This window comes from Lentinula edodes (assembly GCF_021015755.1).
Source record: "Lentinula edodes strain Le(Bin) 0899 ss11 chromosome Unknown C8R40scaffold_3, whole genome shotgun sequence".
Lineage (NCBI taxonomy): Eukaryota > Fungi > Basidiomycota > Agaricomycetes > Agaricales > Omphalotaceae > Lentinula > Lentinula edodes.
The window spans coordinates 1,461,891-1,488,816 of NW_025764309.1; the positions used below are offsets into that span (position 1 = coordinate 1,461,891).

The following is a 26,926-nucleotide window of genomic DNA, read 5'->3' on the forward strand; positions in this document are numbered from 1 at the left end:
AGGAATGTCGGAAGCATGTCAGGAGCTGCGTCCCTACTTGGATGAAAGTTCCTCAGACGCTGGAGATACTTCGCAGATCTCGGTGACAAAACTCGATTGGACGCGGAGTTCTCCAAATAGTGCGTTTAAAACGCCTTGGTTTCCTTCAGTCCGGCTTCATGAGGGAGGTACAGCAGCTCTAAGTAGCGGAGGTAATAGATGATGTTGTCGTCTACAAAGACTTGTCGGCTCCCTTCCTCGATAACAATTTGTGTGTCCAGCGGTCGGTGTTATTCCGGAATCCTGATTAAGGATCGATGAAATAAACTCCTGCACTCAAATGCTCGATGCACGTACACAATAGTCGGTGTGGAGTAACCTCGGCGAAATGCTCAGCTGCTCATCGTTTAACTTTCGGTCCGCGTCCCGTTAGTCGATTTAAAGTGGCTGAAGTTAGGCTTGACTTTTTGTTCTTGGTTGTGTCCTTTCCCAGATGTCTCTACTCAAAGTTTCCGGAACGAAAATCGTGGATGAGAAAGGTGAAGAGGTCATTCTCCGAGGAGCGGGACTTGGAGGATGGATGAAGTGAGCCTTTTACCTAAAGTGTTCTAATCCGTACTACTGAAGTCGTTTTTATTCTCCAGTATGGAGAATTTCATATCAGGTCCTACATCAACATACATCTGTGGGGTTCTGTTTAGTGACTTGATACGTTCCCATTCTCCATAGGATATCCTGGATGTGAGTATCAGATCCGCGCTGCGTTGGCTGAGACCATAGGAGCAGAAAAATCCGAATTTTTCTTTGACAAAGTACGTCACCTCACACGCTTTATTATCTTGTGCTGAGCATTTGCAGTTCCTCGAATACTTTTTTCAAGAATCGGATGCAAAGTTCTTCAGCAGCCTTGGCCTGAACTGTATTCGACTTCCATTTAATTACCATCACTTTGAAGGTGGATAGCAATTAAATACCCTTGATCCCCTCCCTGACCGTTTCCTTCCACAAAGACGACATGAATCCTCGTATACTCAAGGAATCGGGTTTCAAGCATCTAGACCGAGTCATCGACCTCTGTTCTCAGTACAACATCTACACTATACTGGATTTGCATACTGCACCTGGAGGTCAGAATACTGATTGGCACAGCGATCACGGAGGCCACATTGCGAATTGCAAGTATCATCTCTGTAATGTCTACCACTGGGCCCGCTGATACATCTCGATAGTCTGGAACCAGAAAGATTTCCAAGATCGTACAATCTGGCTGTGGGAGCAACTCGCTGTTCATTACAAAGGAAACAAATGGATCGCTGGATATAATCCGTTGAATGAGTAAGAGTCCCCTCCCCCTTCGTCGCTCGGAGTTCTTTACTCATTTACTGACGCCTATCTGCCAGGCCTACTGATCCATACCACATTCGCGTAATAGCCTTCTATGACAGAGTATATACGGCCATTCGTGCAGTCGATCCAGAGCACGCCATCTTCTTCGATGGTAATACTTTTGCCTCGGACTTTTCCCATTTCGGCGACTCTCACAAGAAGTGGGAGAACACTGCTTACTCCATCCATGATTACAGTACTTTCGGATTTCCAGCAGCTCCTGAGGATTACGTTGGTACAGAATCCCAGCAGCGCAGGCTCAGACGAAGCTACGAGAAGAAGAGGGAGTGGATGGACGCAAGGGGTTTATGTGTTTGGAACGGCGAATGGGGTCCTGTTTACGCTAGAAAACAATACGAGGGAGAGGCCACGGAGAAAATCAATGAGGTTAGGTATCATGTGTTGAAGGACCAGCTATCGATCTACAACAAGGTGGGTGTTTCTTGTGGAATGTACATGCAGCTCGTTTAACGTTCTCCTCTTTCCTGCTATTCAGGATCGTTTGAGTTGGTCGATATGGTATGTTTATCCTGAGACATCGCAAATCTTATTCGCTCATGTTTATGTTAGGCTTTACAAAGACATTGGATTCCAGGGCATGGTCTATGTTTCCACCAAATCTGCGTATATGACAAAATTCGCCGATTTCCTGGCCAAGAAGCACCGACTCGCAGTCGATGCTTGGGGTGCAGATGTCTCGGCTGTACAGCATGTATATCAACCCCTCATTAACCACGTCCTGGAGGAAATTCCAGAGAGATTCCGTGACCTCTATCCTGCACCAGTGTGGAAACTGAGTGATCGTGTGGGCAGGTTGGCGAGGAATATCCTGGTTGCAGAATTCCTGGTGAACGAATGGGCAGCGCACTTCGTTGGAATGGACGAAGCGCAGCTAGATGAACTGGCGAAGAGTTTCTTGTTTGAAGAGTGCGAGAAAAGGGAAGGACTGAATAAAATTTTGACTGACAATGCGACGCTAGTGAAAGAAGCGTAGGTTCGGAGTAAAGAGATTAGGTAGTAGGAGTATTGGACTATACTTGACCACCATCATATGTCGGACTACCTATGTTACTTGTTCTTCGACCCAAGCGCAGCCTCCGCTTCTGCCCAATAAGATATGCCACTGGTAGTGTCCCATGCCTCTGCGGGTTCTCGCCCATCGTCATAGAGCATACTTCCTTTGCGAGCGATAAGCACAACCTTGGGTGCATCCTTTTGAGGAACATCTCTTAAAAGAGCATGCATGTGGGCTTCCCGCTCATCGTCCGACATCGTTGCCAGCGAATCAGTGACATTCTGAGAAAAATCTTTGACCAGTACGACGGCGATACGCAGAGATGGAATCCGAAGAACCTTGTCTAAGGTGTACGCAAGCTCCGATGCAAGCATTGCAGACGTTTCATGCACTGGGATCAAGCTCCGACCACTGACCACAAAATACGGACAGGCAAAATGTGTCAAGTTAGGAAAAACCTCGGCCGGGGTCTCAGGAAAATGGCGCGGGATGTCGTGCACGAAAGCAAGATGGGTGAGAACAGAGTACAGGGGCATGAATGCATAAGCTGGCTGGGTGAATGAATTGACGACTAGCTCGTGCAGGCATGCAGGAAGAATATCAATAGGATACTTTTTAGAAATTTCCCATGCGATATCCTTGTGGATATGTAGCTGGCGCAGTGTCGGGCATGACAGCTTCAATAGACAAGGGTCGGGAATAGAGGAAGTAGACAGAATTAGCGTTTTAGTATGTTCAAATGAGGACAGGCCTGATTCAACGAGCTTGATGTGAGTATCTGTGAGGAGTACGACAGTTTGATACAAAATGGGTGTGACCCAGGCATTGGCATCCTTTGATACAAGTGCAATCGAACGAGCAGTAGTTTTGTCAAGATGCGCAGCAAATTCTAGAATAGTTCGAGCAATATCCATCGGTGCATTGCATAACAATCTGGGGTTCCGCGATTATTTTCGAGGAAAAATAGTTCAACAGGAAAAAGACAGAGGAGTATCGATAGATTGCATACCGGGACCACCGCTCGAGAAGTATGTTATTCTCATAAGCCAGTATCAAGCCCATCTAACTCTCCTTTGTCGAATGTGAGATACAGATTGCGCAGGATTGGACACTTACTACAGTATCTGACGCAAAAGCTATCTTCGTTCCTTAAATGCTTTAGCGCTCGGTAATGACTAATACAGCAAGGCCGTTCATATAATTCCGACGCTGAAAAATTAATTATGTACAAGCCTTCGACAGAGCGGGGTGAGCAGCCGGCTCCCTGTCCAAAACCGATTTCCTACCGAAACGGACATGCTTCCGTGGTGTGTGCTTGTAGGTTCAACTTGCTTCTATGCAGTGATAGCTGTGATCTTGCCAACCCGCTGCCTTCCATTTCGGGCACCAAAAGGGTATGCCTGTCCTTCCGACTCCTGCCTCTCAAAATTGACCACTTCCTCCGCGAAGATTCTCGAGCTCTTCTTGCTCCGGGTCGTTGAGTTGATTCAAATCGAACGAAGTATTTTTTTTTCAGCAGAAACTTTGAGCTTGAGGCTCTACCAGTGCCGAGATCAACCAAGCAGCTCTTTCTAGATGCACCGAGCGTTGAAGGCTTTACATATATGTGAACGGTAGAAGAGAGAATGATCGTTTTGGCGACTATGACTAGAAACGCAAAGGTGTTCTTCTTATCCTTTTTATCCTTCTTCGTTTTCTTCTCTCTTTCCCCCTTCTACGCTGTCCGCAGCCATACCCATCCGGAATCGTCTAAATAACCCTGCCCACTCAGCGATCGCATAACAGCTTTCGTAAGTCTTCTGGAGTGTAGCTGCTTATTCGAAAGTTGACAGAATGGTTCATCTTTATGCGAACTTCGATATAGCTGTGCCATCGTGCGGCGGATATGCAGTTACATTTGCTGAGCATGACGGTGGATGCCTGTGAGCAAGGGTGTCGCTTTAGCCCCCGGTAATGACTAATACAGGAAGTCCGCTCTTGGATAATCTTGACGCTGAAAGTGAATGTTCGTTCAACGCTCGTCAAATCAATTTCAATTTGAATATGCTTGCTCACACCTCAAGTTCTGTCCAGGCTTTGACTCTACAATTCAAACAAACTTGCACCATTCTGTTCGGCTTACCCTGGTAGACTTTATCGCCCCTTCTCTGAAGCACCCTATTAGCTTCCATTTAAATCTTGTTGTGTGATATATAGTGACTATACAGACTCCCATTCTCACTGTTTACCGAGCTTGCTCAGATTCAAGAATACTCGGCTATTCCGTGTATGGCTAACTAGCTAGATTGTCACAGACGTATAAAAAGCATCGCGTCTCAGCCTTGATTTCTAAGAAGCCGGTCTCTCATCTCTTGAACTTGCTGGCCAAGTTCATTTTTCGAGCATAAACCAACAGCACACGCATATCATAACCCGCCTCCCCTTCTGCACGACTTCGTTATCATGGCTTTTCTTTCACCTCTTCTCAGAGCTGCAGTAATTGGATTGTTTATCTTGAGTTCGGCTCTGGCGCTTCCAACGTCGACGAATTTGGAGAAGAGGAATCTCCCAGTTTCATTCCGTAGCACCAGGCCTTTGACGTTCTATCGCGCTGTCACTCATCCGCAGGAAATGAATCAAATGACTCATCCCCAAATTGTCGGTTCCCATCCCCCGCCTTTCCCTCAAATAGCGGGGGACTTTTCTGCGCATGGTGGTTACTATATGTTCGCTGTCTGTCTTCTGCTCTTTTCGTCCTTCCACAAAATGCTAATTTTTTTCTCTCATCGCAGTCTCGCGGTCAGGCCTACTCCCCACTCAAGTCATTACGAATCATATCTTTCTGACACGTTCTTTGTAGAGGAAGCTTTGTACTGGGGCAACTCGTTTGCTGCACTCAGTTCAGGACGGAAGTTCATGATTGTTGAGCTAACATATCATGCACAAGCGTTAGTCCATCCTAACACAATCTGCTCGTTAGCCCACTGTTACTTGTTGTCTTTGCTCTTTAATCTTACGCCATTCTAGGTATCCGTCTGGAGACATTAATTGGCAGCGGGTACGCTTGGTTCTTCACTGACATCTTTCAAGAATTCTGAATGCATCTGGACCACTAGTTTGTACATAGTAATCAAGCCCATCCTCCACCCAATCCTCCGTCGTGTCCTTTAGTCGAAGGACCTCTTTCTCAAATAATTCGTGCGTAAATACTCAACAAACAACTGCAGATATTAACGTAGTATCATTTTTCAGGCGACCAATATGTACCAGCAACAAGCGCGATAACGGGACAACCAATGTGGCAATATGCTATCGTTCGTTCTGATTGGCTTAGTGTTGTCAGAATCTCGAGGGTTCAACAGTTCAATGTGGTACCCAATTGGCATCACAATCCGCATGTAATTCCCAGCTCATTTGCGCGCGAGGGAAATTGGGCGCGAGTGTGTCCTGGTTGTCACATCCAGTAGAGTAAATTGGGCTTCATTGATAAAGACGAGGAGGGTGTTTTACTGTTTATTATCTGATGTTGTAGAGGGTGTTCATTTCCCCCGCGGTTGCTGTCAAGAAATGTACCGTGTTTAACCTACTCCGCGGTAGTCTCAAGGATTTATCACCAGTTCCCTCAACTTTGGTAAGATAGGATAGGATAGGATATAAATTATGATAATAAATTCTACTGGCAAGGTCCGATCCCAAACTGTACAATTTCATACTCTTCTATGGAACACATATTCCCAACACAGTCTGACTACGGGGGTCCCAATGTACACTTCATGCCTGATGAGAAATGCATATGGAGTGGAAAAAGCCCCCTCAAAAGCTCCTGCGTGCACACAGTATACACGAAATGACATGCACGACAACATGACGCCCCACTGATGCAATTACAACGCAAGGCCTTTGCTCACCAATACATCACCCGAGGACATCATATCGATTCAACATAGTCTTCGCTGTGAATCAGTGCAGTGTCTCCACATTCTCGGGCTAATTAGACCAAGCATTGGTGGCATTACCTTCAAGCCATCAGTGGACACTCACTCGCTACGCGCAAACTATTCGAAAGAGAACACCAGGGGCGAACATTATCTTCATACACACGCAATAAGGTCCGGAATAGTCCGGTCCTGGGAATTAGCCAGTGAGCGTTCACCGGCACCATGGGACTCGACGTGCAAGGTGCAAGATACAATATCTTGCCACCAAACTCACACAGAAGATCTGAACAACTAGTATCCATCGACATACCAAATTCCAGAGCAACCTGATGATCAGAACAGGTTGGATTTGACACTGATATTACGAGGCTGTAGTTTACGGAAGTATCGTCCTTATATACGGCACTCCATACAAAATTAATTTCCTTTTATGGTAGGAGTTTCTCCTTGTTTGGACAAAAGTAACACTGAGTTGAATTGAATTGATTTTTTGTGACCGGCACGGGATATCACGGGACTGTGACTCTGTCACAATTATTTTTTCTCGTCTCACAGCATCTCACTCAGTTACTCCCTATTACTCCATAGATACTGTAGTTTATGTAAATTTGCTTTTATTTTGTTCCCAAAAAACATTCGATGTTGGCGCCTGAAAGGCGCCCTGTTTTTTTGATTCCATAATATATAATAAACCCCAAGAAAGGAGCCGAGTTTTTGCCATGCACGGTGGTGCAGTGGCCTGCAATCGCATGTTTCGGATAACCTTCTGATGATGGTGATAGGTTACGCTTGGATTTGCAGCATTCACCGGCTCGTAGGGGACAGAACCAGGAACGTCGGAGGGACTCATGCAATGGGTAATGGGTAAGACGCCGATTTGACAGCCACTGAACCCAGACTGAACCGGTCTGGTGCTTGAACATTAGGCAGATAGTAGAGGTAGATATTAGGTTTGTTTCTGAGGGTAAAGGCACTTACGGTAATCAAAAGGATTGCCGGAATTTTAGAACGAGGTCGCGAGGTGTTTGGAATCATTCACTGCCAAGCGTGGAAAGTTGAAGCATTCAAAATGTATGTCGTTTTCTCGTGCAATGACAACTCAAGGAATAGAAAGACGGCGATAGTGATACATGATTCAAGTATGATGACGATGTCGAACAAAACATTTTCGAAAAGACGCACTGCACACCACCGTCGTCGATGGACTTTCAGCTTCGAATTCCACCACAAGTCCACACCGGACATGTTCGCCGTAGAGAGATATGTGAGCTCGGATAATTGAGCACCGACTGTGTCGGTCCTGTTCTAGATTTGAGGTTCTCATCCGTGAAGCGCGCTCTTGAAGAAGACCGAAAATCATCGCGATACTACAAGTTAGAAAACCGAAGAAGTGATTGAAGCAATCGGAGTAGGGACCGGGTCGGTATTTCCGAGGATATTGATTCCTAGACGGCTCATTACGGTGAACACTATCGAGGGGTCAATGATGAGTGAAATCAATATCATTGCGAGGGGCTCTGATGCTGGTCAAAATGGTGGATAACAGCACACGAAGCGTTCCGAGTCGATGTATGTGCCGCGCAGGATCTTCGAAAAGCTTGCGCTCCTTCCCGCTGCTGTTATGACAGCTATCGAATGTTTGAGGCAAGAAATCCTACCATAGCACAAGTTTACACTTCCACGAATTCAGAGCACGGCAATCTCTTGCTTCCGAAGTCAGGGCTTGTCCCATTTCCCGTTCTGAACGAGGAGGTGGGTGTCGACTCAGTTCGCAATTGTATATCCACAGCGGCCAGAAGGAACTCCGAGATGTCTGATGGGATGACCTACACAGAATATGGGCGAATTTTGATCAATGATCATTAATCATTAATTATTCTCCTATGATCATTCTCCTACCAAGCCAGTACCGAGCTAACTTAGCACGCCAGATTTTGAAGGGGGTGGCATTGAACCTCCGGTGGACTGTTTGAGTCCTCAATATCACAGAGCCTAGAGGATCGATGACTACGAAGGATGTCATTCAAATGCGAGACAGAGCGATCCCAGAGTTGACAGGACCTAGTGGGTGACAGTGGGTTTATTGATGTACATCCACATATAGAAATGTCGGGCTATCAAGCCGGCAGGACGATTCATGCGCAACAGCTTCATCCGGCGTCTATTGAGAAGAAACCATCATTTTTGTTGACTTGTCCTTTTCCAGTCGTTGCAGGCAAGGGAGGGTGATCAGCACACACAGAAGGAATGGCGGTTAAGTGAAAGAACAATAAGAAACAGATGAAGAAGGAAATATCGAAGAAGCGATGTACATGGCTGTTGGTGACCCTCAAAGGACACATCGGCTACACTGCAAGTTCGAGTTGTCTGCTCTTCTGAACTGAACCAGTCTCTACTAGCCCCAGTTCGATCACTGAGAAGGACAATAGCACAGCAGGTGAGTACAATAAGGGACCCACACAGTACAACACTTTCCAAAATTGGCGGACCGTGCGTAGAATGAGTTAGAAGGAGTCATCCACTCAATTGAAAAAGGACCTTACATTATCCTTTAGCGCCGCAAATGCGGCAATCCCCGACTCTGAAAGGGTTCAACATTTTGAGCTTGTAAAATGGACAATTGATAGGTTGAGAATGAAGTACAGAAAGAAAAGTCATTTTGTAAGATATATTCTAGTGGTATAATGTATACAGTGATCTTGGAGTCCTTGATACAAAACATCAAGTTTTGCTTGTGACTCTTTCTTATTTTACAATGTCTCAAATTTAAGTATCTAGAATCAAAGTATAGTATATTAAGATAAGCTCACTATAATCAATGCTAAAGGACAAATTTTGATTAATTACGAATCAAATTGTATTAAGGGTAATTGTCATGGTTTTGGAGTCTGTTAAGATCATGTACACTGGGAAGCCGTGCCAGAGGCCACAAGGTGTCTAAGAGCAGAAGGTTGAGTGGGACAGTAGTGAAGTTATTAACAACACCGCCGTTACGCCGCTAGTCCCCAGAGATTGAGAGTAAAGAAGGAAGAGAGTCAGAAGCAGCCAAGCTGGAGTGGCGGTGTTGCCAACAATGAGGAGCAAAGGGAGAGCCTAATAGAAAGGGAATGTGTAGCAAGAAAGAACAATAAGGATGAGATTACAATCAACAGTAGATCTCGGAACACCAAGCGGCAGAGCGGGGCACCGAGGCATGGACTTGGCAGAGTCCTTGATACATCTGTGGTGTTATGTAATACTAATCAAGATCTGTGCTAGTGGCCCATGTCCCTGAATTTTGTCACACCAAATGATAGAGGACTAGGTTTTATACATGCGATTGCAGGCCATTGCACCGCTGATCCTGTAAGACCTGGGTCAAAATAGGTCTTAGGGTAGGTTTTGGTATGTGGAGGTTTATGTTGTAGCGTGCTAGGAGCAGGCTGGAGCTCGAAGGGAGCTACGAGAACCGCGACCGAGGACGGGAATGACCTAGTAGTGGTTGGAACGACGAGATGGTGACCCTTGAGGGGTTCCTAGGAGGTCCAGGGAGGTCCCTAATGCGTAGGGAGGTTCGGGACGAGTGCGGGACCGTAAGATATTGCGTAGTAGGAGTTGTACTCGCTAGAACGTCAATATAGAGTCGGTTAGGTAGTTTATGCAACGGGGTCTCGAGGGTGTAAGCTCCCGAGAAGGGATATGCCAGGGAGGGTAGGTCCCTGGGGACTGGGTTGGAGGATGGTCGTCCTCGAGTGTGGGAGGTGGTAACGGAGAAGCAATACGTAGTTCGACGTGAGGGATAGCTTCGACGTTACCTAGATCGAGGTCCCGAAGCTTACGAAGTAGCTAGGGAGCTCTGGGAGGTTTGGGGAAGAGTAGCTCACCAAGCGGGTAGGCGTTGGGGAGCTTTAGTAATGTTCGAGGGAGCTCGGGGACTCACTCGGAAGGCTTAAACTTGAAGTAAAAGCGTATATTCGATCGTACAGACGATCAGAGAGACAATAGACAGAAGTAGAGAGAAACAGAGGTAGAGAAACAGAGAGTAAAGAGAAATCCGTATGGTTAGCAGGTACAAAGGGACAGGGACTGGACCTATGCAAAAGGGTGTGTGTTCAAAATATACCAAGCTGGGCTTCTGAACGCTCCTGGACTGATTAAATACGTATGGGGAAGTTAACAAGGAGACATGATATGAAGCGAGCACTTAATGGGGATTCTAAGTACGTGAGGATGGAATGATGGACGCATGTACGGGGTTCCAGGACCCTGTCGTGGAATGATTCGGTTGAATGGAGGGGAGCTAAGGGTTGCGGAGGTGGTTCTAGCGGTAAGGAGGTCTGTGGGACGTTTGAAGTGTTCTCAGGGATTCAAGGAAGGGGTCTGAGGAGATCGGGAGCTATGCTAGAGAGCTTATGGGCTAAGGAACTTGGGGTGAGGCATGACATTACCCCCCCCTCTACTCCTCCGAGCCTCCGAGGAGGTTCCTGTTGCCGTCATGTGCTTTCCACGTGACTCGACTTTTTCCGTTTATAAGTTCGTTTCCCGTTGTTCCTTATCCCTTTCCGCATTTCTTCAGTAGGGGAATCCTCCTTCGTTGGCGATATATGAAGGAAGTACGCTGGGGTTCCCTCCCTCAGTAGACGATCCATCCCAGCAGCTCCTATTAAGCTGATGGGTTTCCCTTGTATGGTTGGGTCCGATTTTCGTTCCACCACATGGGTACCCGCTATGAGCTGCTTTCTCCGGAAGTTGTTGCGCCGTATTGAACCCTTGGGAGTCAGACCAGACCTTGAAGGAATCTTGGGTATGTTCAGGCTTTCGATGTCTAAGGTGGGGAGGTCGGGGTAAGGTCCCTGTTCCCTCCTTTTCTTCCTCCACCGGACTTTTTGCTTAGCTCCCGGCCAGGAGGAGGATCGTTCGGTGTCCCTACTCTTCCACTTTTGATAGGCCTCCTCGGAGTCCTTTGCTGGATTCGGGGTTACTTTCTCCATGGTGGATCGTCCAGCCTCAAGGATCTCCTCCACCTCTTCTTCCGTGCTTTCGTTCGCGAACGCTAACCATTCGTTGATTCCCATAAGGATTGGGTCGTCTGGCCCTAGATCTTTGTCCGAGGGGAATAACTTGTGTGGACCTGGTTGACTCGCCTCGTACTCTTCGTCCTTTACTTCCTCTAGTTTCACCCTCGTCCTTGGAGCTCTAAGGGGAGCTTCCGGAGTTTGTTGAGGAACTTCTGGAGGTGGTTGTGGAGCCTCAGGAGGTTGTTGAGGAGCTTCGGGAGGTGATTGGAGAGTTCCTGTGTGTATTTCTTCGCCGTTTACCCCCCTCCCTAGCTCCTCAGTATCTCCCTCGGCGCCTGGTTGGACAATTTCCGACGCAAGGGCTGCTGAGATTCGAACGTTTCGGTCCTGGAATGTCAGGCAAAGTTCCTTCCAGTCAATTACTGGGTTGTGCATGCGTAGCCACGGCAGTCCTAGCACAATTGGAGCCGTGGGGTGTAATCGAGTTACTAGGAACTCCACCTTGTGTATTGTTCCATCCGCAAAACTGATCTGGTCAGTGTAGGTCTGAGTTATCAATCCTGCGGAGGTAGGTTTCCCGTCGAACAGCTCCAAAGGGATACTGTTTGTTAGGTCAACCAAATTTTCTGGGTGTCGCATAGCGACAGTTTTGTCTATGAAGCATCTAGTTGCTCCACTATCCACTAGTGTGGCATATTCTTTGTCTTCATCGAGGTCAGAGAACGGAAAACGTGTAAGGATGATGAAGGAGTTGTAGGATCGGGATGTGAGACGAGCTGGCTGACTCCCCGCGAGTGCAGTTCTTATTATGGTAGGCGAAGGTGTTGCGGGGCTTCGCAGTTCGCCCTGATCTACCTCGAAGCCCCCTGCCCATTTCCCACTTCGTCCAACAGTTCTTGCTCACCTCCCTTTGGTGAGTCTAAGATGTGGACGTTCCATAGATCGTCCATTCCTTCCCGTTCTTCCACCACGATCCCGGCGCGAATCCGTTCTAAAGGACGAGTTGAATCGTCCTTACGACCTCCCCCTTGGTTGGCCGTCCCTCTTCCTCGAGTTGAATCGGCCTTGGAAGCTCTTTCTGAGCTTCCTTGATCCTCCACTGGACGTTCTAACGATTCTGGGTTAGGGCAGTCCTTTGCCCAGTGTTCCTTTCGTCCACAACGCATGCAGAGCTCCTGCCTTCGTCTCCTCCACTTCTCCGCTCTTTCCTCAGGAGTCCATTTCCTCCCAGTGTCGGTAACTCCTGCTCGGAGGACCGCTTCAGTCCATTCTCCTCCATCCCTGCAGTGACAGCAGTCCTCGTCCTCCTCTCGGTTATCTCTATCGTAACTTTCTCCTTCCCCCCAAGCTGCAGACGCCCTTTGTCGTCCCTCTTTCCAGTTGGACCTGTTTGGGAACCTCCCTGTCGCTGCTGGTTTCGGATTGGAGGTCCAGACATCAGCTGGATCTCGTTCCCGACGCAAGGGGGACTTGTAAGGAGCTTCCGGTGCTAACTCCAATCCGGGGAAACGACTCAGCCATCCTTGCAGCGCTTTTTCACCGTGGAGGTTCCTCAAACTCTCCGCTTGCGCACGTACAGCCCCGTCCAACTTCGTGAACACTCGGGTCCACTCGTCGTAGGATCGAGGTTCCTCCCTTCCGGTAACAACCTGTAGAGGCAACCAAGGAGCTACCCCTTTCTTGAGGTATGTTACTAAAGCCTCGTCGTTAAATCCGGTCAGGGGAGCGTATTCGTTGAAGCGAATGAAGAAGTTGGCGAAGCTTTCCTCCGGCATCTGCTTCATCCAGGCTAACCTCCTCCTTGCCTCGTCCGCCTCGTCGATGGGTCCGAATTTGGAACCGAACTCTCGTTTGAATTCTGTCCAGTCTTCGAGACAAGTGTACTCCCCCCTCAGTCGTTGCCGATTCAACGTGTCGAAGTGGGAGAGTGCTGCACCAGTGAGATGACTAGCTGCGGAAGCGCACTTGTCCTTTTCCCGAGCATAGATGGTAGGTCGTACTCCAAACATCCTTTCCAAACTGAGGACCCACGTCTTCCATGCAGACCGGTCGTCACCTGCGAAGCTTTCGATCTTACCGACGTCGAGCTTCGACTCAATGGTAATCCGATTTTTTTCTTCGTTGCTCTCCCATGTACTTCGTCCCTCGTTGGGAGGTCTAGGAGCTGCCTTACGATGCCAACCTTGTCTTGGATCGTAGTACCAGGGTTGGTCCGGGTCATAGCGTGTTGGAGGTACGTCAGGAGCTCCAGTGGGGAGCTCTCCTCTGTCCTCCTCTCTCCTTCCACCATTCCTACTCGATTGGTTCTGTTCCCCCTCGTTGGACCCTTCCGAATTACTATCACCCGGTCCCCCGGAAGGTGGTGGAGGAGGAGGAGGCGGAGGTGGTGCCCCTCCCCCGCTCCTTTCTCCCTGTTCTCTTTGACCCTGTCCCCCTTGACTCAGAGGTCGTTCTCGATCTCTCGATTGACTAGAAAAATGTGGGGGAGGTACTCTAGGAGGGGGGTTAATACCGCCTTTGCCTCCTCCCTCGTTTTCCAACGCGTACGCTCCTCCTTCTGGTCTCCCATACTCCCCTAGTTCAGCTCTTTGCACTCGGGCTCCCCACTCGTGAATACGTCGTCGGTCCACACTTGGAGTATCCGGGATCTGTCCTGCTTGTTCTACCTGGGGGTTTCCATCCTTAGCTCCTGTAGGAGTGTTTCGGTTAAAGGATATTGGTTCCGTAGCTTGCCAGCTCCTTGGCTGGGGAACTACAGGAGAAGGACCCCCCCTCGTATATTCTCTCATTACCCTAGGTGCTCGCCCGGATAATCCCGCCGTGTTTCCTGTTTTGGAAAGGGGTCCTCCAGTCGGTACTTCCCCCGCTGTGAATCCTTCCTTTACCTCACGGAGTTGTTCCTGGAGCGTCTCAATGACCCGAGCCTGTTGTTGGATCATTGCTACCGATTCCTGAGAGTGTGCCGACTCGAAAGCCATGCCAGGTCGGTTCGTCTGAGCTCTCGTTACAAAGGGAGTTCCAAAAGGAGCTCCCTGCGGGAGTACCGCCTCTTCGTGAACTGTCAACGTTCTTCGTTGGTTCGGACCCCTTTGACTTTCCGTTCCCACTGCCTGAGATTGCATCGATACCGACCCTTGATACGGAATGACTGATGGATTGCTCAGTCTTGGAGGAACGTGTACAGGGTTGGGAGCCAACCGAGCTGTCAGATCTTGTCCGGAGATCCGGGATGAATGTTGTGCGCCATCCATCCTCACCTCACCAAACTGGTATCGCTGCGTCGAGACTGGGGTTAAAGGTTTCGTTTGCAGGTTAACTCTGGGGGGAGGAGTCGAATTTTGAGCCAAGGCATGTACAGTGGGGGAGGTCCCAGAGCGTAACTGGGGGCTCCTCGTGGCCGTGTTACCGGGGTTAAGGAGTTCAGGAACCTCGATATTCCTGGGCGATGAATGTTTCTGTGCCAGGAAACGACCATCAGATCCATGGAGCTGCCCTTTCTGGTCAAATTGCTCCGGAGGGAACTCCCCTACGCTTTCGAGTTCGCATTGAACCATATACGAGGTTCCCCGATTATCCGCGACCAGTCTGCGACGGAATTCCAAAGCTCTTTCTAGATTCGATCCAGAAAGTTCCTCCGACAGCATCAGAGTGTCTGATTCCGCTAGTAGCGTCCGGTGTCGGGTCTCCTGCGAACACAACATCGCTTCGGACTCCTCACTCCTGACCAGAAGCTGGTGCATATGCCTCATGGGCGTGTACGTGTATACCGTCTGCCCGTTACGGACCCGGACGGGACTATCCTGATCAGGCATTGACTCCACTGGGGCCAGGAGGTGAGCCGTGGTGTACCTCCTGCGTCTACGATTTTTTGCAGCGATTGCGTTAGCATCCTCGTTACTTTCCTCATCGATTTTAGCTGCTGCTTCCGCTAGGTTTGCGTTCCGAAGTATTTGGATCGCCTGGTAGTTCGGTATGTTCACCCTCGAAGGGGGAGGTTCAAACCGTACGGCTCCTGATCTGTAGTTAGAGGCTCGGTACAATATACGTAGCCCTGCTTCGCCACAGAATTCCTTCTCCCTTCCATGGGTATGAGGGAGGAGGGGAAGTATTCCCCTCGAGTTTCGGAACGATCGCCCGTAACGTGCCTCTGCCTCTAACAGTTCCAACATCCTCTCTGGGTCCAATAGGACGTTGTACAGCCAGAGAAAATCTGATCGGTTCGCGGGGGTCATCAGCCACTGCTGGGCCTTCTCTGGGAGGTCTATCTCCAGTTGAGTTCCCACTGTTAGGAACTGTACTCGTAGGTCTGAGAATTCGAGACCGTCTCCCAATATTTCGATCCCCATTGACTCCAATACCTCCCTTAGGACCATAGCTACATCCTCCGGGATACACTCCTGAATTCGAATGACGTCTTCCAGACGCAATGTCATTTCGGACAAGGGTTGTACTGGGAAGTTGGTCCTGCTATGGTGTATTGCGTGTGTACGCTCCCAGTTGGGCGTATTCATAGCTGGGCTCTTCAGGAGACTGGAGAGTGAACTTCCTCGTCTCGGGGGAGGAAGGTTAAGGGACTGTACTGGAGGTGTTGGTAACCTCCGGGATGACGTCCGAGATTGTTCGGATACGGCAGGGGATACCCTCCTCTCTGGAAGTTTCTCCTGTTGTCGTACTGTGAGAGGGTCAGTACTCCCCCCTTGTATCCTTTCGATAGCGGCTACTTGACCGCTGACTCTTCCACCCGCGTTCGAAGCTGACTCCATGTCTAGCTGCGGTATCGGTCCAGGGGGAGGTCCTCTCGTTCCCCAGGTAGGGGAGTATGCGAAACCTCCCATGGGACTACTGGCAGGTTGGGCGTAACCCATGGAGGTAAACCTCCGTTGTGGTGGTCCCATCCCAGGTTCCACTGGAGGGGGCCCCTGAACTTCCGGTTGACGTCCCTCTGGGGTCCGGATGTTGCTGGCGGTTTCATCCCCGAACGACTGTTCTGGGATGGACATCAGGCGTTGACCAGCTGCCACCGTGATGACAGTGGAGCTAGCAGCCTGGTTCGATTTTTGAGCTTGTGTCGTGTTTCCACGAGATAAGGCGCTCTTTTGTTTCTTTGATTCGGTCTTGGAACTAGAAGGTCGTTCCGTTGACGTCGCCGACATTTCGTCGCGACGAGTCCGTTCGGTGACGGGAGAGCTTGGTATAATGTAAGACCTGGGTCAAAATAGGTCTTAGGGTAGGTTTTGGTATGTGGAGGTTTATGTTGTAGCGTGCTAGGAGCAGGCTGGAGCTCGAAGGGAGCTACGAGAACCGCGACCGAGGACGGGAATGACCTAGTAGTGGTTGGAACGACGAGATGGTGACCCTTGAGGGGTTCCTAGGAGGTCCAGGGAGGTCCCTAATGCGTAGGGAGGTTCAGGACGAGTGCGGGACCGTAAGATATTGCGTAGTAGGAGTTGTACTCGCTAGAACGTCAATATAGAGTCGAGTAGGTAGTTTATGCAACGGGGTCTCGAGGGTGTAAGCTCCCGAGAAGGGATATGCCAGGGAGGGTAGGTCCCTGGGGACTAGGTTTGAGGATGGTCGTCCTCGAGTGTGGGAGGTGGTAACGGAGAAGCAATACGTAGTTCGACGTGAGGGATAGCTTCGACGTTACCTAGATCGAGGTCCCGAAGCTTACGAAGTAGCTAGGGAGCTCTGGGAGGTTTGGGGAAGAGTAGCTCACCAAGCGGGTAGGCGTTGGGGAGCTTTAGTAATGTTCGAGGGAGCTCGGAGACTCACTCGGAAGGCTTAGACTTGAAGTAAAAGCGTATATTCGATCGTACAGACGATCAGAGAGACAATAGACAGAAGTAGAGAGAAACAGAGGTAGAGAAACAGAGAGTAAAGAGAAATCCGTATGGTTAGCAGGTACAAAGGGACAGGGACTGGACCTATGCAAAAGGGTGTGTGTTCAAAATATACCAAGCTGGGCTTCTGAACGCTCCTGGACTGATTAAATACGTATGGGGAAGTTAACAAGGAGACATGATATGAAGCGAGCACTTAATGGGGATTCTAAGTACGTGAGGATGGAATGATGGACGCATGTACGGGGTTCCAGGACCCTGTCGTGGAATGATTCGGTTGAATGGAGGGGAGCTAAGGGTTGCGGAGGTGGTTCTAGCGGTAAGGAGGTCTGTGGGACGTTTGAAGTGTTCTCAGGGATTCAAGGAAGGGGTCTGAGGAGATCGGGAGCTATGCTAGAGAGCTTATGGGCTAAGGAACTTGGGGTGAGGCATGACAGATCCTTTGTGGCCATAGTAACTAAAGAAACAGAGTGCAGCATAGTGGAATGCAGGATTATCAAAGGCTATTTGTAACTTTGTCATGTTGGAACATACTCTGTACATACTGATATAGCTGTAATCCCACTTGGGGACCCACATAACTGAGAGACAGTGTTATTACTTGATACTATGCAGTTCTACATAGATCACACTGTTTAGAGTACTCAACTCCCTCAGTTGCTAACTGAGGTAAACTTGAAGTATATTCATATAGATTAATTGCAGTAGATTAACTTGACTTAACAGGTACCCACAGCTGCCACACCACCAACTGAGATTAAGTTGACTTAACACCTCAGATAAAATATATGCAAAAATGAAAGACATGGACTATTTATTGCCAGCTTCAGCTTCAACAATGCATTGTGAATTGTACCATTTTCATCTTAATTGATAGTTATATATTGTGTAAATTATTCAATATAACAATCTCACCAGAATAAAAATGACAAAGACTGAAATCAATCTTGTGCATACTCTGACATACCCACTGTGAGCTTGTCCTACAAACAAGTGATTCAAACCCAAATCCCAAATACTTGCCAAAGCAGTACTGTACATTCTCAATCAGGGAAAATACATTGAACATTAAACTTGTCAATATTCTTTACTGCCTTAGGCATATAATATAGGGATATATCATTGATAAAAGGTGATAATGACAGAATCTCCAGAACCTGCAACAAATTTCTGCATGAAGACACTGTAGAATGGAACTTTTTGTAACACTCCTGTCTCTTGGCATCTGCAAAACATGGATATTTGGCTAAGGGCCGAGGACAGATCCCAGCCAATCCCAGTACTGAAAGCACTGAGAGCAGGTTGCTCTGAGTGCTTTCACTGCTGGGAAATGCTCTCAACTGCTTTCAGACCCTTAGCCAAAATACAGGTTTTGCAGATGTGGCAACAAGTCTGTCTTGGATAAAATGAGTGACCTAACAAAAATGCTGGCTGTTGCTGATACCAAAATAGACTCTGAGTATATGTTACTCCAATGCAAACAAATGAAGAACTGGAAACTGATTTATACCATTAACCATAAACCAATGTCCAGATCCTTTTTAAAACCAGAGCCACAACTGCATTTTCTTTGAGAAGTCCCAATGACTACAGAAACAGCTCTGGGGATAGTGATACATCATGAGCAGAGCTTGCCTCTAAACTATGACTGAAGACATTATTGTACAATAGATTACACTCTGATGAAGCTATATATACTCACCCTATCAATATCACAGATTGACTCAAGACATTGAATGACAATATCAACTGTGAATTAAGTGCAGTAAAAAATGACTTTCAACAAACCTGCATATTGGATATTTCAAGATATATTAGTGATATTACTCTTTCCTTCAAAGACTCAAAATGACTCATTACATCAGTTGCACTGACTCAACATACATGTTTCTCTGCACAGCCATACTCCATTACATATCTTATGGCAGCAAAATTCTATTCAAAATATTACTCGGTCATCAATGACTTGCAGTAAGTCAAATCTTGTTTTACATGATCATATATTCTTGAAAACTCATAATATGACTCTTAATACTGCTTTACAACAACATTTAATCTCAAACTTAGTTCATGCTGGCCAAATGAATGGAGTCATGCCTAGTCATGCCAATGCATTTTACCCCCCAAAAACACACCCTTGATATAACTAAAGCTGTGTTTCTACAGCTTTGCATTCCGATCTACAGACCCGATTTTAATACATCCAAAAAAGGAAATTTCCTGCCAGATTACCGATCGCTACCTACAAGGACCTCCTCTTTCAGAGTCGGTGAAGCGCTGAAAGACGGGAGGGACCGGAGTGTGACGCGACTCAACATTGACATATATGTCTGCGTCTGCAAGGCGTCTGCTATTTTCCAAATCTTGGCTCTGCAGGAGTGCTAGGATAAGGGTTCTCACGATCGAAGACATGGCCCGCATCAAAAGACATGGCTCGCATCAACCGTTAGCGTTGGATAGATGATGAATCAGATACAAGGAAAGCTCGCCGGACGTGTCTTTTCGCTTAGGGCCGGCGGAAGGTTGCGAGACAACGAGGATAGTGACTCGTGCTCAATCTATATGTTTTACAGCATAACCATCTTGCATACTATCGATATCATGACCAATGAACAGCAAAAATATGATAATCGTACTTGAAGAAGATTGCGCGCATAAAACGGAGGAGAACAGGCTAGAACAGGAGAGCTAGTCGACATTCAAAAGCTTTCAGTCTTGATCGCAGTTATCCGGAGAAGCCAGAGGTATTTGGAGCTTTGTTAATCAGGGACCCGCAGCCAGTGGAGGTCGGGATATTTAGTGTCAGTGGGTGCCTAAGTCCACAGTGGCAACTCCATCTGAGTGGGCTCTGAACCAAATATAGCTGTTCGTGGGCCACGCAGTGAGAAAGCTTCGTTGACTTCCTTGCTCGACTTCAGGTTCTGTACTGTACTTTGGGGAAGGATCAGCAGGTCATGCTGTGAGTAGGGGACGACTGTGGCGTAAATAAGTATTGAAAGAAGGCCTCTTGAAGTTCTGCTGTCCCTACAAAATTGGAATCAAATTTTGAAGCCCCAAAATACTTAGCTGTAAGCTGTACCTTGCCGTCAAAGGAAATAGACCAAGAGGATACTGATCCAATGAATGCTGTTTGAATGAGTTATATACTGTTATATGTAATCTCCGTTTTGACTCGAGGTAGAGCACTTATTCAGGGAACCGACCATTTCCTATTGTAGAGGCCATTGTTCCTGCCATTGTTCATCAACAGCAAGGGCAAGGGTAGAATTGACGTCAATAGAAGTCAAGTGTCAGCGACGAGGAGAATATGATGAACATATGTGATAGCGAACGGGAAAAAGGAAAGAAGAGTGCATGTGAGACTCACCGCGACAATCGAATTTCTAGAACGAACTAAGACGCGGGGAGGCTACGGAATCAAGTATGGAAGAAGAAGAGTTCGAAACCTTCGTAGTTGCTTGCGATTCCATACTGGACGGGTAGACGGAGTGATATCTTCATTACGAGAATCTCGCAGGAGTATAGGAGTCAAGTGGAAACAGTTGGTCGGAAGCGGGTACAAAGTCAAAGGCAAAGGCTAGTCGGAAGACCGAGTGAATTAACTATTTAATACAAAAATGAAGCTGATGTTATGAACTTCTTCTAGAAATTGGCAAACTGGCCCACCTATAGATACTTTAAAGTATCAGCTGTACATACAGCAGATGTGATAGAATGAACAAAATTATGTCGACTCACATCGATCGACGGGACGAGAGATGATTCATGGACTGTCCTACCAAGTACATACGAGACTGACTGAGTCTGAGCCGAGTTCGATTCGCAGCAGTTTTCCCGTGCTGGGAACACGTATGTGTCGTGGCATCGTTTTCGGGTGTTTTTTTTTGAGTCATTTACGAGGGTGTATCATGTCGTGGTGGGTTGCCGGAGTTACGAAGATGTTTTCCCTCGAGTGATGGGAGGATTCCGAAAATCCCCTGTCATGTGAAGGCCGGAGAGAATCGAATCATCCTTAGGTGGGGGTAAGTAAAGACCGCAAATGGCGGGGGTGTCGGAATGTTCTAGATATCGTGAATGTCTTAAGAAGTTCCAGCATATACTTAAGCAGAACTGTAGCAGAAGAACGGAGATTGAGTCAGCTGGCGTTGATGGATGACTGTACAGCTTGCCACAAGCGACCGAGACCGTAAAAGGAAATTTGAACTTCACAAGCATGGTACACACTTGGAACACACGATTCTTGAGAAAGCTGTAAACAAGTCACTCGCCTTGTGGAATCGCGTTGTGCCTGTGTATAACACCATACAGACCCCACGAGTTTACAATCTTGGAGAAAAAGAGAACTAATACGACTACGAGTAAAAAGTTGAAGAGAGTACGTAGCTGGTCATTCTCCTAAAGCAGCGGGGTCGGGATAAGGGAAGAGTTCGGGATTGAATGACATAAGCAAGCTTACAGAAGAAACAGAAACCGGTTTGAGCCGGCTCACTTTTGTTGCGTGGCGAACGGCTGAGCCGACCCGAAAGATCCAAATCGGGTTGACTCCATCTTGTCTCTTCGGCTTTGTCAAGTTTTCACCATTACACCCGGATTACACCTTTTCTGGAACCAGCCATGTATATAAGCCTTTATCCGAAAGCGGTCCTGATTCGTCCAACCCGCAGTCTTTACCACCAAGATGTTCTCCAGCGACAACTCCCCCAGCTCGTCTTCATCTTCGTCGACCAGGTCTTCACCCATTCATCATGCCAGCTTGGTAGATGCTTCAACTCATTCACCGGCTCTACTCCAGCTCGTTGACGTTAAGCTTTCAAGGCAAATCTTAGGTGAGTCATGCACCGTATCAGCCTCGATCCACTTTTCTTATCATCCTTCTCCAGATTATGTCGTCGATTGCGTAGCAGATACCGTCGATTTTGCCATGGGTCGGCCTCCTCTGCCACCTAACAAGAGGTTATCTCGCCGCGCAGGACTCAGCTCATTCACCACCTTTGTCACAAATGTTTATACTCGCGCTGAAGTGACAATGCCTGTCATCTTGTCATCACTGGCTTACATCGATAGAGCCAAGCCTCATTTGCACATTGCCCTCGAAGAATGGGCGCTCGAAAGAGTATTTCTTGGCGCATTAATCCTTGCATCCAAGGTGTGATCATTCATTACACGACTTCTATTATTATAACTTATTAATTATATTAGTACTCCAACGATTCCACACTGAAGAATATCCATTGGGCACTTTGTACTGGAGTTTTTGGGAAACGAGATGTTGGTCGAATTGAGCGAGAGTTTCTTGACGTCTTGAATTGGGAGCTGAGTGTCTCTGAGGAGAATATTCTCGCTCATTACGACGGTATCTTTGCCGCAATCGCTCCTTCACCTTCACGTCGCCACACTCGTCAGCGCTCACCTTATCCAAGAATATCTCGGCACCACGCCCGCAGTCATCATCGTAGTTCTTGTCCGGAACTCGAACCTTCTAGTCCCATGTCATCGGAAGGCACTTCATCACCACAAACACCATCTACATTGAACAGTTCACCCGAATTCTTTTCCCTCCCCAAAGCTGCTCCAAAACCGCAGCCTGATGTGGTTGTCCGAGGCTGGAAGCAATCGCTGCCCATCTCATCTCACTACACGCAGCAATCAATACCGATCCCAATACGAGTTTGATTCGAAATTTCGCATGTTTTCTTCTTGTATGATTACCGCTTGCTTGCCCTTTTGCTCTTCCCTATGATTGTCATTATTGCATTTTACAACATCTATCATTCGAATTCGGTCTGTTTGTCCTTTGCATCATCAGTTCCAACGAATTTCTGGCATATACCTTATCCACATTTACTCTTTACTCTAGCTTATTTACCTCGCTACATATTTAGCTACACGGCTTTGCACTTTACTGCAAATGAACTGCAAATGAAAACGCAACAATTGCAAAGATCAGATTTCTTGAGATTCGAGATTTCTATTGATTGTTAATTGCATCTAGGAACATATCCACGAACGTAGAGCAATTTTTAACCGCTTCCGTGCACAATACGCGAATCAGCAGATAACCCAGCCTTGCAACAGCTTGCAACCCAGGTGCAACCACAGGCAACCACACAATGCCGAATCTCGGAGGAAATCGGAAAACAGATGAAACTTTCCAGCCGATTAGCCGAACGGTCAAAGCTGAAGATATCGCTCTACTAAGTACCCTCTACCCACAACATCTCCAGGCGTCCCCGCGTGCTTACACGGGTACTGTACCTCAATGGTGCCGAGGCCGATGCCGCATTGAATGGAGGGAAAGTTGTTCCAGGCATGTTCGAATCATTGGCGACCTCGTAGTAGGGTTGTACTTGATTGCATACCGTTGATGATCTGCGGCGGTGAAAAGACACGATTAGAGGATGAAGGCTGATCCACTGGTACGCCGCGTCCATATGCTTCCAGAACAATATGATCCTTTGACAGGTATTCGACGGATGATTGCTGATAGACCGTCTGCGGTGGGTACGAGCGTTCTAGATCCCGGTCAGCAACGGAAAGGTGTGCGATATCATGATTTGCTCAATTATAATATCGGTCATGTTCAAGTTTAGTATATTCAAACTGGTGAGTAAGCACATATGTGAATGCCTTCGCTGAAGAATCTATATTAAACACCTCCTGTGGATCGTCGGTAAGTGTACCACAGTCTGTCTGAGAGAGGCTGCTTACACAAAGGCTATAATTGTGCTATGGTTTGAGGCGGAAGGTACTCGGACAGTGTTCCTAAATGACACGAACAGTACGAAGCGTAAATATAACAAATGTGGTAGACGAACCAAATTTGGATACTATGTGCCCAGATATATGAGCAAGCCTCATGATAATCCATGACGGAAAGGGGAGGGACGAGAAAGTTTTTGCTACATTGGAGAACCAATGACCCGCTATAGACAAGATCATTGAACGTTAAGAAACGTTAAGAAATGGCACTCGTGCTCAACATCTACTCAACCTTTGTCGAAGGAAAAGGCAAGTCAGACTTAGTAGTTCAATGAGTTGATGTATTCTCACAAGTTAACAAATACTTCTGATGAAAATTCTCGACACACCGAGTTGAAGACGGAAAGCACGCTGGCAGCTAAACAGCATACAAGAATGTCCCTGATGTCAATCAGCATTTAACAGCTTGACTCAGGTTGGACCTTAGTTCGGCTACCTCCGATCCCCCGCAATCGTTTGCTTCAGAAGATGAGATTTCAGTTATGACAAAAATTGACCTTGTCTTTCCCGTGATTTTCATGTGGTACATGAAGACACATAATGGCAACCTGAACGTTGAATTTTGAACACTCAGTGAAGCCTAGGTAATGTGCTAGTAGCAATTCGACAGCAGACATTGACGACGTCGCGGCGCAAGGTATTGTGCGAAATATTGCTACTGCGAATTCCGCTCAGAAATCTCCGAGTAATGATTCATCCCAACATGGAACACGGAAAATTTATGGACGGACCACTTAGTACAGGTGATTTTGCTTGGGTATTAGTCCGCCGCGAAGTCATCTCGTTGATAACCGATATCGCATGGGTATCTCTGCCAAGGATAATGATATGGAGAGAAAGTATCATGCAGTCACAGAGTTGCTGTGGCCGGTTTAGTAGAGGATTGTAAACTGGTTTTTAGATTTCGGGGTTGAACCGAATTTAATCCTTTGGATTTCCGGAATCTACGAGGAAATAATCAGTGTAGCTCTATGTCACTAAATGAGGCACTGGAGACAGAGCTGCGCGCTTGTTGCCACCTTTGAACCTGAGCTCTCATCGACATCAGGGAGTTCGAAAGCAAAATCAAACAAGTGACAGTGACACCCTGGAAAGGAAGCGCAGGGAAGCGCGTCAGTAGTCGCGCACACGTGATCATTTACGATGTCAGGGTGATGCCTGTTGTAAGCTAGGTACTTAGGATGGTCTGAGCAAGCAGTGGCGTTTCCTTTAAATATTTGTTACTGCTTGCTTAGTTCCTGGACCCTTTCCTTATAAGCGGGTACCCCACCTAATCGGACTGCCTCAATAATTCCGCCTTTACCGCCCCTTCTACTACCTCTTTTGATTAGCTGAATCGCGCAACTAGCACTATTGAATTTTCAGGCATACTGCGCAACCGTCTCTCTTTTGAGTACCAGCCCGTTCACAGAGACCCTTATATTCATGGTCTTCAAGCAGTGCCGATGATTGTACAAGATCTGATCCGATTAAAATATCCATTGCATCTCAATGACCAACCTACATACCTCCATATAAAGTCGGACTCCGTCGACTAACTTCTAAAGGAAGGTCTCCGACTTTGTCTGAGGCGCCAAATGCCATCACAAACACCTGGTAGGAGGAATTCATGAGTCAAAAAGATTCTCGTGCGCGAGGGTAATGGCTGTACTATATGCTGTAAGCGGGCTGAGCTATGTACACACGTCGGGAGACGGCCTCTTCAAGGATCTGACCTTATCAGACCGCATCTCGTGCAAAATTCACCGGCGTCTAATCATCTAGTACTTATTGCCAGACTTGAGTGATCTGAACTGAATGAGGTTCAGTTCAGATTTAGATTCATTTAACACGAGACAGACCAAATCAATGTCAGATTTGGTTTTATAGGGAAGACGACACCTGGTCGACATGAGGATAGGGACTTGGAATCATCGTACAGGGTACGCATACTTACATTGAAGATGTTTGAGATTGGCTGCCAAGATCGGGCACAAGCGTTCGGTGAAACGTTTAAATTTAGTCCGGGTTTAGTTGTAGTGGACCCCGCCCTTTTCTTGACCAAACAAGGAACACCGCTCCCTTCCAGAGTATCCACGATTTGGCGAGCTGCAACTTACTTCGAGTTGTTGTTGCCGAATTTTCCACCAATCCTTGGAGAACCATGTCATTGGCGAAGCACAAAGCAATCGACCCTGCGAGTTCAACGTTCAACTTTCGCACAGGCATCGAAAGCATTCGCCGATGTCTTGCGTAGATTTCCTTTGAGGGTTTTACGGTCATGTCCGCCCATCACTAGTCAGGAGTTCAGGATTCGAACCGGTTAGGCATAAGTCTGCAACTCACTTTCCTGTCGCTGCGCAGGTTTAACAACTAATTCCATCTGCATAAGAATTTCAAAGTCTCTTGACTCTAGAATTCGGGGCAGGATGTATGAGATCTTCTACAATAGTGTTGAGCACCTTGTTACCGCCGCCGCATTGACAAAGACATGAGACCGTTGACAACGTCCCAAGCCCCCTTAGGCCTAAGACCTTCAGTTTTGATGGTTATATCAGACAAGGTGTTGAATAACGTATACGTACTAGAATGGCGTGCGTGATGGGTTGTGAATACGAGGATGGGCATGACTAGATCATGGGATAGAGAAACTGTGTATGATAAGACTCAGCCCATTCGTGAGTAAGGATCATTCAAACTGTGATTTTTCCAGATCATCCCGAACGGGAGAAATCTAGAGAGAATCGTGGAAACGAAGACCAGGCCGTTTGAGGATAGCGAACCTTCGATAAATATGACCGGTCAAAGTACCTGGGGGAGGTTACGGGTAATTGATGTGAAAAGTACCCTCGTATCCCTCTTCGCAGTATTGAGCGGCGCTTGAGCAATAACGAAGTTCCAAAGGTTCGGTTTGATTCTCGTGTGAGCCTAATGCAGGATCCGAGTCAGTCATGAGCTACATCTTCCTGGATGTGTTCAAGACTCGGAAGTGAGTGAGGGAGGAATTTAACTGTATTTGGCAGAAAACGCTCGACACCGTGACAAGGTAAAAGG

General features: G+C 47.4%; 5 protein-coding genes across 5 annotated transcripts; 3 read left to right on the top strand and 2 right to left on the bottom strand.

Annotated features, from left to right (window-relative positions):
* Positions 1-472: 472 nt before the first annotated feature.
* On the top strand, positions 473-2,359 carry C8R40DRAFT_1034648 (glycoside hydrolase; the record flags this gene model as incomplete). The annotated part of the gene is made up of 9 exons (XM_046223442.1): positions 473-564; positions 624-643; positions 709-791; positions 838-934; positions 990-1,169; positions 1,209-1,314; positions 1,380-1,797; positions 1,862-1,884; positions 1,936-2,359. The coding sequence occupies 9 exons, from the start codon at positions 473-475 to the stop codon at positions 2,357-2,359; spliced, it is 1,443 nt and encodes a 480-aa protein (XP_046091171.1).
* A 37-nt stretch (positions 2,360-2,396) lies between these two features.
* On the bottom strand, positions 2,397-3,778 carry C8R40DRAFT_464440 (uncharacterized protein). The gene is made up of 5 exons (XM_046235147.1): positions 3,614-3,778; positions 3,497-3,555; positions 3,390-3,442; positions 3,122-3,313; positions 2,397-2,893 (listed from the first exon to the last, which is right to left on the bottom strand). The coding sequence occupies exons 3-5, from the start codon at positions 3,440-3,442 to the stop codon at positions 2,434-2,436; spliced, it is 705 nt and encodes a 234-aa protein (XP_046091172.1). The 5' UTR covers positions 3,497-3,555; positions 3,614-3,778; the 3' UTR covers positions 2,397-2,433.
* Positions 3,779-4,687: 909 nt separating this feature from the next.
* Positions 4,688-5,923, top strand: C8R40DRAFT_464334 (uncharacterized protein). Its single transcript, XM_046235145.1, has 6 exons — positions 4,688-5,092; positions 5,152-5,158; positions 5,220-5,334; positions 5,387-5,417; positions 5,476-5,557; positions 5,612-5,923. The coding sequence occupies exons 1-6, from the start codon at positions 4,823-4,825 to the stop codon at positions 5,824-5,826; spliced, it is 720 nt and encodes a 239-aa protein (XP_046091173.1). The 5' UTR covers positions 4,688-4,822; the 3' UTR covers positions 5,827-5,923.
* Positions 5,924-21,812: 15,889 nt separating this feature from the next.
* On the top strand, positions 21,813-22,807 carry C8R40DRAFT_1034363 (uncharacterized protein; the record flags this gene model as incomplete). The annotated part of the gene is made up of 3 exons (XM_046223424.1): positions 21,813-21,960; positions 22,015-22,280; positions 22,334-22,807. The coding sequence occupies 3 exons, from the start codon at positions 21,813-21,815 to the stop codon at positions 22,805-22,807; spliced, it is 888 nt and encodes a 295-aa protein (XP_046091174.1).
* A 2,306-nt stretch (positions 22,808-25,113) lies between these two features.
* On the bottom strand, positions 25,114-26,500 carry C8R40DRAFT_1066194 (uncharacterized protein; the record flags this gene model as incomplete). Its single annotated transcript, XM_046225744.1, has 8 exons — positions 25,114-25,224; positions 25,265-25,353; positions 25,402-25,486; positions 25,830-25,850; positions 25,993-26,025; positions 26,088-26,167; positions 26,219-26,284; positions 26,458-26,500. 8 exons carry the CDS (start codon positions 26,498-26,500, stop codon positions 25,114-25,116), a joined length of 528 nt encoding a protein of 175 aa, XP_046091175.1.
* Between the last annotated feature and the right edge of the window lie 426 nt (positions 26,501-26,926).